The sequence below is a fragment of the Mauremys reevesii genome, linkage group 15, assembly GCF_016161935.1.
Source record: "Mauremys reevesii isolate NIE-2019 linkage group 15, ASM1616193v1, whole genome shotgun sequence".
Lineage (NCBI taxonomy): Eukaryota > Metazoa > Chordata > Testudines > Geoemydidae > Mauremys > Mauremys reevesii.
In genome coordinates, this window is record NC_052637.1 from 11,198,008 (window position 1) to 11,216,583 (window position 18,576).

General features: G+C 48.9%; 1 protein-coding gene across 1 annotated transcript; it reads right to left on the minus strand.

Annotated features, from left to right (window-relative positions):
• Nucleotides 1–1,336: 1,336 nt before the first annotated feature.
• LOC120383661 (olfactory receptor 4D5-like) lies at nt 1,337–2,257 on the minus strand. Its single transcript, XM_039501828.1, has one exon. It carries the CDS (start codon nt 2,255–2,257, stop codon nt 1,337–1,339), a length of 921 nt encoding a protein of 306 aa, XP_039357762.1.
• Nucleotides 2,258–18,576: the final 16,319 nt, after the last annotated feature.

Sequence of the window (18,576 nt, forward strand, 5' to 3'; positions counted from 1 at the left end):
ATTGTGCTGGGCGTTGCACAGACACACAATCTGGGACGGTCTCTGCTCTGGAGAGTTTTTAGTCTTAATAGGACAAAGGAAAGATTATTTTACAGATGGGGAATCTGAGTCACAGAGAGATTAAGTCTGATAGTTTCAAAGGAGCCCAAGGGAGTTAGACACCCCAAAGCCAATGAGATTTGGACACCTAACTCCCTTAGTCTTCTTTCAAAATCCCAGCATAATGGACTTGCCCAATGTCACACAGCAAGTCTGTGGCAGAGCTAGGACTGGAGCCCAGAGCTCCTTAGCCCAGGCCACAAGCTGCTGACCTCAATACTGTAATAAATCTCTCCCCTGGCAGGATGACACTCTGGCTGAGCATGCTTCATTCCAGAACCTACCAGAAAGCTGTGGGCTAGTAGCCAAATCAGATGGATGCAAAAATAATCAGACTCAGCCACTTCCACCTGTGCACCGTAGGGCCCATGATACATGGAGGAGCACTTCTCACCCCAGCCAGTAGGGACTCTCCACTCTAGAGCAGTGGGTCTCGGCCTTTTCAGAGTACTGTACACCTTTTAGGAGTCTGATCTGTCTTGCATACTCCAAGTTTCACCGCACTTAAAAACTACTTGCTTACAAAATCAGACATAAAAATACAAAAGTGTTATTACACACTATTACTGAAAAATTGCTGACTTTCTCATTTTTACCATATATTTATAAAATAAATCAATTGGAGTATAAATATTGTACTCACATTTCAGTGTATAGTACATAGAGCAGTATAAACAAGTCATTCTCTATGAAATTTTAGTTTGTACTGACTTCACCAGTGCTTTTTATGTAGACCGTTGTAAAACTAGGCAAATATCTAGATGAGTTGATGTACCCCCTGGAAGACCTCTGTGTACCCCCCAGGGGTATGCGTACCCCTGCTTGAGAACCACTGCTCTAGAAGGTCTATGACACAGGCTGATGCAATTTCAATTCCAACCAATAGGGTGCACCACCTGCATCTCCACGGTACAGGGCCAATAGCATACAAGGAAGTCCCAGTTCCATTCAGGAGGGTGAAAACCTGGATCAGCTCCAGTCCCAAAATCCAGTCTCCCACCCCGCCCCGCCCCCCGGCACTTTTGTTACAATTTTGACTTTCCTTGGAGACAGATCCTGTCCCATCTACTAGGGGCAGCACTGGAACTGCTGTGGGACAAGTTGGAGAAGTTCTGTTCCCATCTTGTAGGAGCAGCACTTGTGCTCCTATTCCAGGTGTATTTCCACATGCACACAGGGGGATGGGGGAAGGTGTGATGGAAAATCCCATTCCTTTCCTGCTGTCCCAACCCGGGTGTCACAAATGTAACTTCCTGAGCTTCCTCACAGCTAGCTGCACATCCTTGTTCCTCAGGGTATAGATGACAGGGTTCAGCACTGGGGTGACAACTGTATAGAGAACAGAAACAGCCTTATCCATGGGGAAGGAGCAGAAGGGCCGGGCATAGATGTATATGCAAGGCCCAAAGATCAGGGTCACCATGGTGAGGTGGGAGGCGCAGGTGGAGAGCGCCTTAGCCCGCCCTTCACTGGAGCGTGTGCTCAGCTTGGCCAGGAGGACAGAGTAGGATACGAGCAGCACCAGAAAGCCCAGGAGAGACATCAGGCCACTGTTGGACACCATCAGCAGCTCAACAGCAAAGGTGTCGACACAGGCCAGCTTGATTAGCTGGGGCACGTCACAATAGAAGTTGTCCAGTTCATGGGGGCTGCAGAAGGGCAGCTGGACGATGATGGAGACCTGGATGATGGAATGGATGAAGCCGCCGGCCCAGGACACCCCCACCAGCCCCACACAAACAGCCTGGTTCATGATGGCTATGTAGCGCAGTGGATGGAATATAGCCACGTAGCGATCGTAGGCCATGATGGTGAGCAGGAAGATCTTGATGCCCCCGATGAAGTGGAAGAAGAAGATCTGGGCCATGCAGCCCCCATAGGAGATGGTCTGAGCTGGAAGGAAGAAGCCTGCCAGCAAATTGGGGGCAGTGATGGAGGAGTAGCAGAAATCCAGGAAGGAGAGGTTCCCCAGCAGCATATACATGGGGGTGTGGAGCTGCGGCTCATAGGCCACCAGCGCCACAATGAGGAGGTTGCCCAGCACTGTCGCACCATACACAGCCAGGAAGATGACAAAGAGGAGAAGCTGGAGCTCCGAGGACTTGGTCAGTCCCAGGAGTACGAACTCGGTCACAGTGCTGCGGTTCCCCTCTTCCATGGAGGCAGCTCGTGCCTTACACACAGACCCTGGGGCCCTGGGGATAATAATATGGATATTAATGGGAAGGGATAAAGAAACAAGTGCTGAGACCCTGACTCAGTGATTACTGAGGGCCAGACACCCAGGTGCCTCAGTGCCTTTAAAACCTGGCCCTCAGCTCTTACTCAGGTACTCCCGGTGGAAAGAACAAGCCCCTCCCGAGGTTCTCTAGTCAACGGAGTCATGCCAATTAACCGCAGCTATGGAGCTGCTTCTTAGCCTTGGGGTTAAGGTTCAGGAGACTTGGGCTCAGCTTTGCTATAGCCCAGCTTTGTGACCTGGGGCACGGCACGTCGGGCCCAGTTCCCCAAGGAGCTGAGGCGTGGCCAGGCTGAGCATCACCGCAGCTAACTCCCAGGCTCCCAGGCAATCACCGGGATTCAAATGGCCTGAGCTCGGCGCCCAGGCTCCCTACACAATGAATGGGGAGAGAGGCACCTTCGAATGGGATTCCCAAAAGGCAGCACGCTAGGCGGGGAGGCGCCTGAGCTAACCAATGGGAGATGCCAAGGCAAGGCTGTATCCTAAGCCCTGCCCCATGCAGGCAGTTCGGCGCCTCCCTCTTCTTGGAGGTCACAGCTGCAAACCCTCCCTTGGGGCTAGGCAGCAATGCCATTTGTGAAAGGAGCTGGGGTGAGGGACTCCCCCATAGCATTCAGCCCCGCAGTTAGTACCAGTGGGGACACGTCCTGTTCAAGCCGCCCTTTGCCGGAGGGGGAGACAGGGTTTGAACGTGGATCTGCACATGCTGTAACCCCTGGACTGTTAGATACTTTCATGGGGGGATGGAGGGGTGGGGCACTCCCACAGTCTGTCCCATCAGAGCTGGGCCACTCTGCCTAAAGAATGAAAGACACAGTGGGTGAGAGGCAGAGAGTGAGATCACACAGCCCTGAGAATGACTCTGGAGCCTGGTGGGCAGAGCACCTGCCTCAGAGGTGTCCCCCTGCTCCCAGGCCGTTTGGTGTAATCTTACTTACAGGGGCCTGATCCGATAGATGAGCTCAGAGCCCACCCACTGGACCAGGCCCCAAGGGCGAGCTGGGCGCATCTGTCCTTCCCCAGTTTGGGCATTGCTCTAAGGCTGAGGCGTGTGGATGTCCAGTGTGAGGCTGCAGTGTGCATGTGCACAGGCAGAAGCAGGTTCCTAAGGAACTTTTACTGGAGAAATATAAGTGCCAAACCAATGTAGGCGCCCACAGATCTTGGCAGCGGCTGAGCAGGGGTTTGGGGATCCCAGTGGGGCCCGATTCTGGGATGCAGTTGCTGAAAGTGGCAGTTAGGCACCTAAGTCCTTTTGTGACTCTAGCCCTGCATTGCTCTGTGCCTCAGTTTCCCAATCTGTGAAATGGGGAATAAAATCCTGCCCTCCCTCACAGGTGTATTACAAGGGCAAACTCCTAATGCTTGTGAGGTTACTGTGATGAGAAGTAAATAAGGACCTCGATACAGAGAAAATACTCTCAGCCACGAGGTTAAACTATCATGGTCATCCGGATAGAAGGAAGATCCAAGGATTTGTAAATGTTAATGTTCACATAGTAACACAAAGTACATTTGAAACAATGACAGTATAGTTGCCCTGCTAAATACTGACCCAATTGACACTATACTGAAGACCCAATTTCATCATATTTAGGAGATATAGGTCAGAGATCTATATCTATGATATAGCCAATCTATATCTTCATCATAGATATAGACAAATATTCTTCTACAATCTCCTTTTCTTGATTTGTATCAAATAAACAGCCCATGAATAGATTGATTTTGTCATATAAATACTTAATATCCTGATTTTATCAGATGAAACATCTCCGTGAATAATCAAGTATCTTATGAAAAAGTTAATTTAATCAAATATCTCCTAAATATTATGATTTTATCAAATAAATACAGCAAGATTAGATTGCTGTTATCAAATAATTATTCACAGTAATATATTGATTTTCCAAGAAAATTGTCTGGTAAATACATTTTCATTAGATCATCTTGTCTGACCTCCTGTATATCAGAGGCCAGAGAATTTCATCCGGTTACCCCAGTACTGAAGCAGATAATTTGTGTTTGACTAATGTAGACCCAGGAGCACCGCCAGCTTTTTTGGCACCCTAGGCAGCGGAAGGTCCCGCTCCCAAAATGGCGCCTCCAACAGAGGCGGCAGAAGGTCACACCCCTGAAATACCACCAACGACTGGGGCAGTCGAAGATCCGTCTGCCGCGGTTGCTGCCCCCCAAATGTTAGCACCCTAGGTGATCACCTAGGTCGCCTAATGGGTTGCGCCAGCCCTGTGTAGACCTTGCATTTGGCTAAAGAATATCTTCCAGAAAGGGGGCCAGTCTTGATTTTAAGATGTTATAATATATATCTGTATATATTATGAATGTATTGATTTTATCAGATAAATATCTCAGGAATGCATTGATTTTATCAAACAAACATTAAATGAATCTACTGATTTTATCAAATAAGTATAAATCAGTTGATTTTATCAGATAAAAATTCACACATTTGTGGTAATATCAAATGATTATAGCAAAATATGTTGGCTGTATCAAATATCTTACAAATATGTTGATTTCTATTTAACTATCTTCATACAAACCGCTTTCTCCCCCCATACACACCTATTTATCCATCTCTCCATCCCCATACACACATATCTATCTAAATCCATAAACACCCTCTATTCCATCTATCTATCCATAAACCTATCACCACAAACACCTCTCTATCAATCCCACTATCCTTCATTCTATTCCCACACACACACCACTCTACTTTCTCCATCCATTCCCATAAACATCCTCTATTGATCCATCTTTCCATCCATCTATCCCCATACACACCGTTCTCTCTCTCTATCTATCCATCCCCATGTACACCCTATTTATCTAATCTATCTATTCCCATACACACTCTGCTATCTATTCTCATTCCCACCCCCTATCCATCCATCTATCCACCACCATGCACACCCTTCTATCTCTTGCTCTTTCTCTATTCCTATACATACTGTTCTATCTCCATGCATACCCCGCTCTCTACCTTCTTTGCCTTTTGAAACTCCTATTACTGTAATCTCTTCCCACCCACCCTCTCCCTGTGCTGCACCACCTCTGAGTATCTCTGAATCATCCAATGGCAATCAGATATTCCCAGCTCAGTTTCCTGCACTCCCATTTACCTGCACATCAGCCACCCATGGGTCAGTCCCCTCTGGCCCTTGGTGCCTCTCCTCCAATGCCTATGGAGTTCCTCCACTGATGGACTTGTCACCACACATCCCAGTAATTCCAGGGTCTTCTCAACCACCAGCCAACACTACTGGAGAGGGTCTGAGGAAGTCAGCTCTGGTGAGGTTGAGCAATCCCCACCACAGAGCATCTCATACATGCACCTCCTGCTGTCAAAGACCAGAGTGCTGATATATCAGCTCCAGAGCTGGGCCAGGGAGAGACCCAGCTGGTGATTGCAAATTGCCTTGGGAGGAGGGCTGGGACCATGGGTGCTGTGATGTTCAGAGGTGCAGCTGCAAAGGGGATTATTAGAGCAGGTCACCAGCCTCTGCGGTAATTAAAACCAACTTTTCTAAGGCTACATCTGCACTACGAGCTCAGGGTGTGATTTCCAGTTCACACACACGTACTTGCACGACCTCTCACCACGCCAGCACGCTAAAAATAGCAGTGGAACACGATAGCATGGGCAGTGGCAGCATTGTGCTGGCCGCCCAACATACAAACCCACCAGAACCCCGTGGGTACATACATGGCACGGCTAACTCACCATTTTTAACACACTCACTCAGCAGAGAGCTAGCGCGAGTATGTCTGTGCCAGCTGGGAATCACACCTCTGGCTCGTAGCATGGACGTAGTGTAAGTGATTTAAAATCTGTACAGTTAGATTGTCTTGACGTTTGGCGTGCCTCAGCGCGCTCAGGGTAGGGTTAGGGATCCAGAATTGGGGTCGTTTCAACCAAGGGGTTCCTGAGATACAGCCCCCTCCCCCACCAAACTGCCTTTCTCCTAATTGGGGGCTTCTACCGTTTTTCTTTTCCCCCCAGACGTGGGGCTCGAGCTATGGCTTTGATCCAGGCACAGGGCTGTAGCTGGACATGTGCCCCAGATAGTGCATGGCACCCAATGCTCCTCCCGGGGGGAGACAATTGAAAATGAGATTGGCACGAGAGTTACGCTCTCACGTTAGGCACGTGTCCGACACTCACAACCCGGACGGATTATACTGAGCATGCGTGGACAGGACAGCCCAGACGCAGTCTCGCCTGCCTTTTTTCCTCCACAGCAGCTAGTTGGCCATTGATCCTGACCAACACCCAGCCAGCACCAGCTGGGGCCCAGCAGAGGGCCGGGATCTGAAAACGGACTCCAGGCGTGATGCTAAAACCCATCTCTGTTGGCAGGGCGGAGTTACTCTGGGAAACGTGCCCATCCCGCTTCTGAAAATAACGTAACTCAAAGCTGTGAATGTTTGCTAGGAGGGGAGAGGGGTTTGGGGCTGTAGCGAGGGGAGGGGGAAACATGGAGATGGGAGGGGAGAGGAGCTGGGGGGCACAGGTATGGGAGCGGGGGAAGGGTTATGGGGAGTGGTAGGGGAGGGGTGGGACACTAGAAAGGCAGACATGGGAGTGAGTGGCAGGGGGAAAGGAGAAGAAATAGGGGCAGGATTTCCTGTCAGCCCCATATTCTTCCCTTGCATGTGTGCGCCAGGATCTGGGGTCCTCTGACCCTCTGGGGGAGGTGATCCCCCTCCTCATACCTCCTCATGTGAGCCAGGATGGGGGGGGCTTGTCCCTCTGGGGGTGTCTGAGCACCTCTCCCTGCTCCTTGTGCGTGTGCCATCTACGGGGGGTCTGTGAAACCCTCACTCTGGACAGCCATGTAGCACAACGAGGCAGGGGAACTACCTTTTCCACAGGCAAAGCGGTCTCTCCTAGCCCTCTCTGCGTCACCCCGATTAGTTCTCTGACATTGGTGCTTTCCCTTTGGCAGCCAGAAGAGCGTCATTACGCCAAATCTGATGTCCTCTGTTAACGCTTGGCCTCCAGGCCTTAAGACAGAACAGAGACCAGGGCCGATGTCTCCCCTTTCTACACACTAGCTGAGTTTTTTCCTTAGGCTGAAATCACTGGATCATTAGCCAATGAGACAGGTCAGGAATGCAGCAGAAGACTCGTAAGCACCGGTTTCTTCCAAAGAGTGTGAGAATCTGGCCTCCAGTTTTCGCAAGCCAGAACAATAAAACCATTGCACAAGGTCTATGGCGGCTGCTGGTGCAGACTGTATAAACCACACAGTCGTGCCATCGCCCCTCACGTCCATGTTCCCTCTGCTCCTCTTCCTCATCGGTGTGCACTCCTGCCTCCGACCCCAACCCTCTCTCGGCTCCTGCCTCTGCGCCCCCTCTACTCCTTGTTCCTTTGCATTTGGGTCAGGCTGCTTCCTCCTTGTCCACCCAGACCGCAGGAGCACTGAGAGGGGAGCTGCTGAGAAATTTTCCCTGGGACTGATTTCCTGACAGAAAATGCCTTTTTCACACAAACTTTCCCCCAGCTGTCAGTCAGTGCCCCGCGTTTTCCTGAGCATCTCACAGCGCTCGGGCCTCTGATGCCCCACAACTTGGCTAACTCAGTGTCACCCAAACCAGGACAATCACACTGACCAGCTGCCACAGCTGTCTGTCAGCAGCCTTGGCCACAGGCAGTCCCACTGCACACTCATCGGCTTGTCCTGGGGGTGTTTGGCCAGAGATCCGTTCACTCTGCTCTGCCTGCCATTTGAAGGTAGTGTCCTGAGACACAACATGGCTGACAATTCACCCTGGTGAAATGCAGGATTCATCTGAAAGCCGAACGCCTATAGAGCCGTGAGGAGACTGACGCAGGGAAGGCCCCTTGCTGCACCTGCGTAGCAGCCACGTGGCATGTCTGGAGTTTGTGCAGCTTTAACTGAGGCAAGAAATTGTGCTAGTTTTACCATATGTCCTACTCCAGCTAGCTCCGGGGTCCATTCCCTGCTCACCTATTCCCCTGCGGTGTGACCCTGAGCAAGTCACTTCCTCTCAGCTCCACAAAGGGACTTGGTCAGCCTCTGAGCACCCCTTCCGGATCAGGCCACACGGGTGAGACAGATGCTCCTCTGCTTATCATCCCTGCTTTGTGCATCACCCCGGGGCTCACCAGGAGGCAGGAGTCTGGGTGCCTGGAGGGAGGTGCAGAGGCTGAAACAAACCAGGGAACTTTTACTCTGAAAACTTGGGCACTGAGTGAGTTTAGGTACCTACAGGGTGAGGTGGCAGCCAGGTGGGAATTTGTGGATCACAGTGGTGCCGAAAACTGGGACATAGGTGCCTAAATACCTTTGTGGATCTGGGCCCTCCCTGCTCCGTGCCTCAGTTTCCCCTCCCACCCTTTGTCTGTCTTGTCTGTTTAGACTGTAGACTCTTTGAAGCAGGAAGACCCAGATTCTCAATGGAAGTCAGGCACCTAAATACCTGTGAGGATCTGGACCAGGCTCTCTCTTACTATGTGTATGTGCAGCACCAAGCACAGTGGGGATCTTGGGTAATACACATAACAGTAAGCTAGTAGAGAGGCTAAACCTGCTTTCTTCTATGCGGTGTAGACTCCACAGAACCCCACAGTGGTAATTACGGGACCTGTACGTTATTGCTTTTGTAAACTGGTCATTATGAAACTAGCACAACACTGTGATCCCCTGGTAATTCATTTCTATAGGCAATTGCTATAAACTGAAGTTTCAGAGTAGCAGCCATGTTAGTCTGTATCAGCAAAAAGAACAGGAGTACTTGTGGCACCATAGAGACTAACACATTTATTTGAGCATAAGCTTTCGTGGGCTACAGCCCACTTCATCTGATGCATAGAATGGAACATACAGTAAGAAGATATTTATATATACAGAGAACATGAAAAGGTGGAAGTACGCATACCAACTGGAAGAGGCCAATTGGTATGGGTACTTCCACCTTTTCATGTTCTCTGTATGTATGAATATCTTCTTACTGTATGTTCCATTCTATGCATCCAATGAAGTGGGCTGTAGCCCATGAAAGCTTATGCTCAAATAAATGTGTTAGTCTCTAAGGTGCCACAAGTATTTCTATAAACTGAAGTGTTCTTTATAAACCCATCCCGCTTCTGAAAATAACGTAACTCAAACCTGTGAATGCTAAAGAAGAAACAAATCATTTAACGGGTTCGTGCTTTCACCCTCTCCTGCTTTCTAAGCAAAGACAAAATCACAGGCACAACTGCAGGACTTTCCCCAAAAGAATGCTGTTATATTAATTCAGCGTTGATCCACATTACCCACAGATCACTGTGGTTAAAGTAGTTGATAGATATGGAACACTTCTGCCTGGTGGAGCAACAAGGGCTGGCTGCAATACCTAAGGCAGAGGTGGGCAAACTACGGCCCGTGGGTCACATCCGGCCCACGGAACCCTCCTGTCCAGCCCCTGAGCTCCTGGCCCAGAAGGAAGGAAGGGAAAGCCAACTGCTGCAGAGAAGCATGTGGATCGGACAGAAACTTCTCTTAGAGGAGAGTCTATTGATAGAAATTCTCTAGGTTATAGTCAAGAACCGAGGATGGAAGAGGATAATGTAAGGGCCAGATCAGACGAGAAACATTCACATAAAAAGGTATCTGACACATTAGATAAGGGCAGACAAATAAACAGTGACAAGTTTTTAAAGTGCTTGTACACAAATGTTAGAAGTCTAAATAATAAGATGGGTGAACTAGAATGCCTCGTGATAAAGGAGGATATTGATATAATAGGCATCACAGAAACCTGGTGGACTGAGAGCAATCAATGGGACACAATCATTCCGGGGCACAAAATATATTGGAAGGACAGAACAGGTCGTGCAGTGGGGGGAGTGGCACTATATATGAAAGAAAATGTAGAATCAAATGAAGTAAAAATCTTAAATGAATCCATATGTTCCATAGAATCTCTATGGATAGTACTTTCATGCTCTACTAAGAATATAACATTAGGGATCTATTATTGACCACCTGACCAGGACAGTGATACTGATGATGAAATGCTAAGGGAAATTAGAGAGGCTATCAAAATTAAGAACTCAATAACAGTGGGGGATTTCAATTATCTCCATATTGACTGGGAACATGTCACCTCAGGACGAAACGCAGAGACAAAATTTCTCAATACTTTAAATGACTGTTTCTTGGAACAGCTGGTACCGGAACCCACAAGGGGAGAGGCAACTCTAGGTTTAGTCCTGAGTGGAGTGCAGGAGCTGGTCCAAGAGGTAATAATAACAGGACCGCTTGGAAATAGTGACCATAATATAATACCATTTAACATCCCTGTGGTGGGAAGAACATCTCAACAGCCCTACACTGTGGCATTTAATTTCAAAAAGGGGAACTATGCAAAAATGAGGGGGTTAGTTAAACAGAAATTAAAAGGTACAGTGACTAAACTGAAATCCCTGCAAGCTGCATGGGCGCTTTTTAAAGACACCATAATAGAGGCCCAACTTCAATGTATACCCCAAATTAAGAAACACAGAAAAGAACTAAAAAAGAGTCACCTTGGCTTAACTACCATGTAAAAGAAGCAGTGAGAGATAAAAAGACTTCCTTTAAAAAGTGGAAGTCAAATCCTAGTGAGGCAAATAGAAAGGAGCATAAACACTGCCAAATAAAGTGCAAGAGTATAATAAGAAAAGCCAAAGAGGAGTTTGAAGAACGGTTAGCCAAAAACTCGAAAGGTAATAACAAAATGTTTTTTTTAAGTACATCAGAAGGAGGAAGGCTGCTAAACAACCAGTGGGGCCCCTTGATGATAGGGATAGAAAAGGAGCACTTAAAGACGATAAAGTCATTGCGGATAAACTAAACCAATTCTTTGCTTCAGTCTTCACGGCTGAGGATGTTAGGGAGATTCCCAAACCTGAGCTGGTTTTTATAGGTGACAAATCTGAGGAACTGTCACAGATTGAAGTGTCACTAGAGGAGGTTTTGGAATTAATTGATAAACTTAACAGTAACAAGTCACCAGGACCAGATGGCATTCACCCAAGAATTCTGAAAGAACTCAAATGTGAAGTTGCAGAACTATTAACTAGGGTTTGTAACCTGTCCTTTAAATCCGCTTCTGTACCCAACAACTGGAAGATAGCTAATGTAATGCCAATATTTAAAAAGGGCTCTAGAGGTGATCCCGGCAATTACAGATAGGTAAGTCTAACGTCGGTACCCGGCAAATTAGTTGAAACAATAGTAAAGAATAAAATTGTCAGACACATAGAAGAACATAAATTGTTGGGCAAAAGTCAACAAGGTTTCTCTAAAGGGAAATCGTGTCTTACTAATCTATTAGAGTTCTTTGAAGGGATCAACAAACATGTGGACAAAGGGGATCCAGTGGACATAGTGTACTTAGATTTATAGAAAGCCTTTGACAACGTCCCTCACCAAAGGCTCCTTTGTAAATTAAGTTGTCATGGGATAAAAGGGAAGGTCCTTTCATGGATTGAGAACTGGTTAAAAGACAGGGAACAACGGGTAGGAATTAATGATAAATTCTCAGAATGGAGAGGGGTTACTAGTGGTGTTCCCCAAGAGTCAGTCCTAGGACCAATCCTATTCAACTTATTCATAAATGATCTGGAGAAAGGGGTAAAAAGTGAGGTGGCAAAGTTTGCAGATGATACTAAACTGCTCAAGATAGTTAAGACCAAAGCGGACTGTGACGAACTTCAAAAAGATCTCACAAAACTAAGTGATTGGGCAACAAAATGGCAAATGAACTATAATGTGGATAAATGTAAAGTAATGCACATTGGAAAAAACAACCCCAACTATACATACAATACGATGGGGACTAATTTAGCTAAAACAAATCAGGAAAAAGATCTTGGAGTCATCGTGGATAGTTCTCTGAAGATGTCCACTCAGTGTGCAGAGGCGATCAAAAAAGCAAACAGGATGTTAGGAATCATTAAAAAGGGGATAGAGAATAAGACAGAGAATATATTATTGCCTTTATATAAATTGATGGTACGCCCACATCTTGAATACTGCGTACAGATGTGGTCGCCTCATCTCAAAACACTGGCACTAGAAAAGGTTCAGAGAAGGGCAACTAAAATTATTAGGGTTTTGGAGAGGGTCCCATATGAGGAGAGATTAAAGAGGCTAGGACTTTTCAGCTTGGAAAAGAGGAGACTAAGGGGGGATATGATAGAGGTATATAAAATCATGAGTGATGTGGAGAAAGTGGATAAGGAAAAGTTATTTACTTATTCCCATAATACAAGAACTAGGAGTCACCAAATGAAATTAATAGGCAGCAGGTTTAAAACAAATAAAAGGAAGTTCTTCTTCACACAAGGCACAGTTAACTTGTGGAACTCCTTACCTGAGGAGGTTGTGAAGGCTAGGACTATAACAGCGTTTAAAAGAGAACTGGATAAATTCATGGAGGTTAAGTCCATTGATGGCTATTAGCCAGGATGGGTAAGGAATGGTGTCCCTAGATTGTTTGTCAGAGGGTGGAGATGGATGGCAGGAGAAAGATCACTTGATCATTACCTGTTAGGTTCACTCCCTCTGGGGCACCTGGCTTTGGCCACTGTCGGTAGACAGGATACTGGGCTAGATGGACCTTTGGTCTGACCCAGTACGGCCGTTCTTATGTTTTATGTTCTTATGTAAGGCTAGCCCCCGGCCCCTCCCCTGCTGTTCCCCCTCCCCCATAGCCTCAGCTCACTGTTCCGCTGGCACAATGCTCTGGGCGGTAGGGCTGCAAGCTCTTGCCAGGCCAGGGCTCTGCAGCTGTGCTGCCTGACCCGGTGCTCTGTGCTGCATGGTGGCGTGGCTGGCTCCAGCCGGCAGCATGGCTGCCTGTCCTGGTGCTCTGGGCGGATTGGCTGTAGCAGCGCCAGCCACTGGTGCTCCAGGCAGCGCGGTACAGGGGCAGGTAGCAGGGGGGTTGGATAGAGGGCAGGAGAGTTCGGGGTGGTGGTCAGGGGATGGGGGTGTGGATAGGGATCAGGGGGGTCAGAGGACAGGGAAAAGAGGTGTTGAATGGGGGCAGGGGCCCCAGGGGGCAATCAGGAAGGAGAGGGAGGGGTTGGACGGGGCAGCAGGGGGCAGTTAGGGGCAGGGGTTCTGGGGGCGGTCAGGGAGAAGGGACGGTCATAAGGCAGGGAACAGGGAGGTTGAATGGGGGCAGGAGTCCGGGGGCAGTCAGCAATGAGAGGACTGGTTGGATGGGGCGGCGGGGGACAGTCAGGGCTGGGGGGTCTGGGGGCGGTCAGAGGACAGGGAGGGAGGGATGGGGCAGAGGTCCTAGGTGGGCCATCAGCCCCTATGCCCTACCTCACAGAGGTTGCATCTCAGCACTGGGTGAAGGAGCTCAATAAAAACAGCCCCTGCACCCAGTTCCAGAAATGGGTGTATCTCAGCGCCAGGCAAGACACCTCTGTATAAACAGTCCCTGCGCCCAACCCCATAAGTGGTCATATCTCAGTGTGCAGTGAGCAATCCCTGGATAAGCAGTTACCTCACCCCAGAGGTGGCTTCATCTCAGCATGAGGTGAGGGATCCCTGCATAAGCAGCCACCATGCCCCACTCCAGGATCAGCTGCATCTTTTCCTATGACATGGCAGACTTTACCCATAATCCCTCGTCTCCTTTCCCATCTCCCTCTCATTCCAAATGGAGTCTTAGAATTGGTCTATGGAACAGGACTTCATCCTGGCTGCTTTCCCTGGGAGCCGGTGTGGTCACCTCCTCCTCTCTGCCTTCTTCACGGCCCTCTATGCACTCGTCCTGGCTGGGAACCTCACCATGCATCAGGACCCCATCTGGCCCAGCTCCCCAGGTACACCCTGCTGGGGAACATCTCCTGGCCAGATACCTGCCACATCACATCCATGTGTCACAGATGCTCTCCAACCTAGTGTGCCTCCATGGCACCATTCATAGGTTCATAGATTCTAAGGCCAGAAGGGACCAGCGTGACCATCTCATAGGACCTCCTGCATAACACAGGCCATGGGATTTCCCCAAAATAATTTCTAGAGCAGATCTCCCTCCATGCCTGCTTCCTCCAGTTCTACTTCTTCTTCTCACTGGGCCTTGGATAGGTATCTGGCCATCTTCCACCTCCCAGCACTACCCCATCCTCAGATGCCACTGACTCTGCTGAGACCTAGTGGCCTCCTGCTGGGTCTCTGGCTTCCTGTGGTACCTCCTGCCTGTGGCCCTGGACTCCAGGTCATCCTGCTGGGAGTCAAAGGTAATTAGTCACTTTCTGTGTGACCCAGAGTTACTGCTCGCTTGGCCTGCTCTCTGGTGGGACATGCCCAGATCTTGAGCTTCGATCTCATCTTTGCCGTGGTCCTGGGTACCTTCCTTTTCTCTGTGTCCTCCTACAGGCTGGGGGTGGCTGCTCTGCTGAGGACACGTGGTCAAGAGGGGTGGCTCAAGGGGTTCTCCTTCCATGTTTCCCCGTGATCGCCATCTTCACCAAAAGAGCATTGGGTGGTCTTTGCTGACAACTAAGAACTCACTGGTTGTCATGGCTGTTGTGGGGTGTACGTATGGAAAATATATTAAGAGTTGTGTAGCATGTAGAACATTGTGTTCCAAAGCTGCTGGAAGTGAAACCAGTCACCTGGGGTGGGGGGATTCTCTGAGCTAACTCAGCCATGAATGAGAACAATTGACAGCTTTCCACCCAGCCCAGCCAAGTGGTTACAGTCTAGACAAGGTGAAAGATTAGGCCTTTACAAAGCACAAAAGAGTCCAAGTAAAAGACCTTGAATATGGGGACCATTGGGCCGAACTGAAGTTAACGAAGCGCCCTGGTGATGAAAAGAGAGAGAAGGTCTGGAACTATATAACAGGAGAAAGATGGGCAGAAGACGCGATCTGTTAGGTAGGCGACGCTCTGCCAGAGTGAGCATCTCATGGCAAGTGGATCCCAGCTCTCTCAGCTGGACAAGTGCTGCACAGACTGGTCACTGGGTGAGAAATTAGACAGGAGAGGAACTCATTAGTCAGTAGGGTCCCTAGATGGAGTTTTATATTTGTGTTTTATCTGTAACCATGATTCCAATCCTTATACTGGCTTCTGTTTGAGTCTTTATCTTAAGCTTTGTCCAACAAACATCTCTTTGGTTTTACTATAGACACAACTAAGCCGTGTGCTAAGGAAAGTGTTGAATTGAAGTGAAGCTAGTGAACGGGGGTCGCTGCTTTCAGGGAGGCAGCGAATCTGTGTGGACTGCGGATGTGCAGAGGTCAAGGGACTGGGCACTCGAGTATAGCGCACTGGGGTGTGCAAACAGGTTGGATGAACCTGTGCCCCGGGGCAGAGATATAGGCCCAGGTTCTCTCTGCCCTGCCCCAAGGACTCACTTAGGGAGCCGAAGGACTAGGGGTGCAAATTGCCAGCCTGCAAAGGGGAAGCGCAGGGTTCCCAGAGCGGGGTGCTTGTATTGCCAGCAGCTGGTAGGCTGGGGCGAATTTCCCCGACTGGGCACAGACAAGGCTCCCTGGCGCTGTAAGCAGTCTGTAGCGATTCACCCTGTGTCCCTTAGGTAACCCCCGACAGGGTCACAGCATCTGATTTAGGTGAAAATGGGAAATCTGGAAAATCACCATTTGGTTGCTGTGGTTATGGGGGTGAGGCAGTGAGTTCAGGATTAGGGTTAGGGTAAGGGTTGGACTTCAAGTTAGTGGGTCTTCATCCCACTCTGTCTAGTCCCTCCAGCCAGCCCCCTCACTTCTCCCCTCCAACCAGCCAGGCTTCTCACTCCCACTCCATCTAGCCCCCCAGCTCAGCCCTTACCCCCACTCCATCCAGCCCCCAGCCAGGCCCTCACCCACCAACTGGGTCCCTCACTCCAACTTCATCCAGCCCTCCCAGCCGGGCCTCTCATCTCCCAGCCAGGCCCCTCACCCTACCTCCATCCAGGCCCCCCCAAAGCCAGGTCCCTCAGCCCCATTCAAGTCAAAACGCTGTTGATTTTGGCAAAAACTGGAAAAGCCTGATTTTAGTGGTGAGTTTTTCCAGTTTTCCCATTTTGACCCCCTGTCACGCTGCCTGGTGTGGGATGCAGCTAAGAAAGCCAACCTCAGGCCAGAATACAGGGCATGTACCCTAGACTGGTGGTATATTCTATTTGATTTCACCAAGTCAGCAATAAAAGTGTACTCTTGGTTCACTACATTAAATTTACCACAGAGTCACAAGTAGTCCCCCTAGGGTCTCTAGCCCCTGTTTATCACTGAGGCAAACTAGACTTTGTAATAAAAGGTTATTAAAACCAAAAAGCACGTACACTAGGTTCTTCCAATCCCAAAGGATCGGCCACTTACCCACAGGTCATAGGATGCTCAGGCTCTCACCAAAAAACAACGCTGAGAGCCAAACTTTAGTAAACTAACCAAAGATTTATTAATTAAGAAAAAGAAATGAGGGTTATTAAATGTTAAAGCAGATAAGATACATTACTGATGAATCAGAATACATGAGTCGAGTTGCTAGTAGAGGTATAATGTCTGCTGATCCTCTATCAGTCTTTTACAGTCCTTTCATGAATCTTTCAGGGCATCTCATGGCAGTTTCTTGAGAATCTCAGTCCTATGGCTAACACTCTTCCTGTTTAGAGTTTCAGCAGATCAGTGATGGCAGGATTGTGCCCAAGGTCCAGTTCTCTGGCAAGCTGATAGGCCTCTTCACAGAAGCTGTCCCAGCAGGGGCTTTCCTCTGAGGCAATGCAAATAGTTTGTGAACCTCAATTGTAAAACCCAGGACCCTTGTTTTGAAGTTAACCTTCTATCCCCATGCATACACAAATAATCCAGTTACCTTCATTTGCATGAGGTAATTGCCGGACATTCATTATAACAGGGATAAATAATTGAAGACAATATAGTTAATATCATTAGTTTCATGCAGTATACACATCTTTGATCTTAAGGTTGATTGAGCACAGGATACATGCATAATATAAAGAGGCATGAAAAAGATTTAGCAACTACAAGCTAATTTGGTTACACTGGTCTATCAAACACCTTTGATATAGAAGACAAATACAATTAGCATCTATTCTTGATTTTTATCAACACATATGAATGGGCCTATGTCTGTTATCCCCATTCAACATTCCTTTGTTACTTCCACACAGTAAATTAACCTCTTCGAGGTCCTGCCCGAGCTGGCCAGCTGTCAGCACCACACCCTCGTCCATTGGGTTCCGACCAGAGCGGGTGCCAGGGGCCAGCCATAGTGGAGGCAGGGCCTAGCTGGGTGAACAGCTTGGACTAGAGAAGCAGGGAATAGTGCGACCTTCTAGTTGATTAATAATAATGATTAATGAGGTGCTGGGTGAGTACAGGGCCCACACAATGGGGACTCCACATATAAAGGGTTTTGCTCTTCCCTTGGCTTGGAAAAGAAGAAATACATCATCCCCCCACAGCGCGAGGTCTACACTTGGCCCATGTTTATAAAGCATCTTTGCCCTATGCAGCATAGGTGAGATGCAGCCACTTCTTGGGTGGAGAAGGTTGGGAACAACCGCACAGTGGCACTGCATGGGGAAAGCTCGCCTGGTGCTGAGATGCGGCCAGCTCTGGGGTGGGGCTGCTGGGTGACAGATGCACAGCGACAGTGCTCAGGGAAGGCTCGCCCCATGCTGAGGACCTGTGTGTGTCCCTGCTGCCATCTGCTGGAGGGAATGAACCCCTCTCAGTGGTTGGATATTGCGTGAGAACCCAGCACCTGCTAGGACACAGAGCACTGTCTTAGTGCTGCCAGCCCCTGCCTGGGATTTGCCATGTGTCCCCGGGCTGGCGCAGGGACTTTTAGTGTGGCCTCTTCTTAACACCCTCAAGTCCTGTTTGTTGGGGTTGGGGGGCTGTGTGTGTGGTAGGGAGGTCTGTGTGTGTGTGTGCTGTGGAAGGGCTGCGGGGTGGGGACGACTCTGTGGAAGGCTGTGTGTATGTGTGTGGGGAAATATGTGGGGGGGGGTATGTTGGGGCTGTGTGAAAGGTTGGAGGGGGGCTCACCCTGGTACTCCCCTGGGTGTCCACAAATCATTCAGGGATCAAATCCAGATCTGGCTGCTCCCACCCACTCCAGAGACCACATCCCAGGCACCCAGTGGCTCAGAGAGCAGATATCAGCCCCCTCTCACCCTATCCTCTTCATAGCAGAGGCGGGACGAGGAGACTGAGAT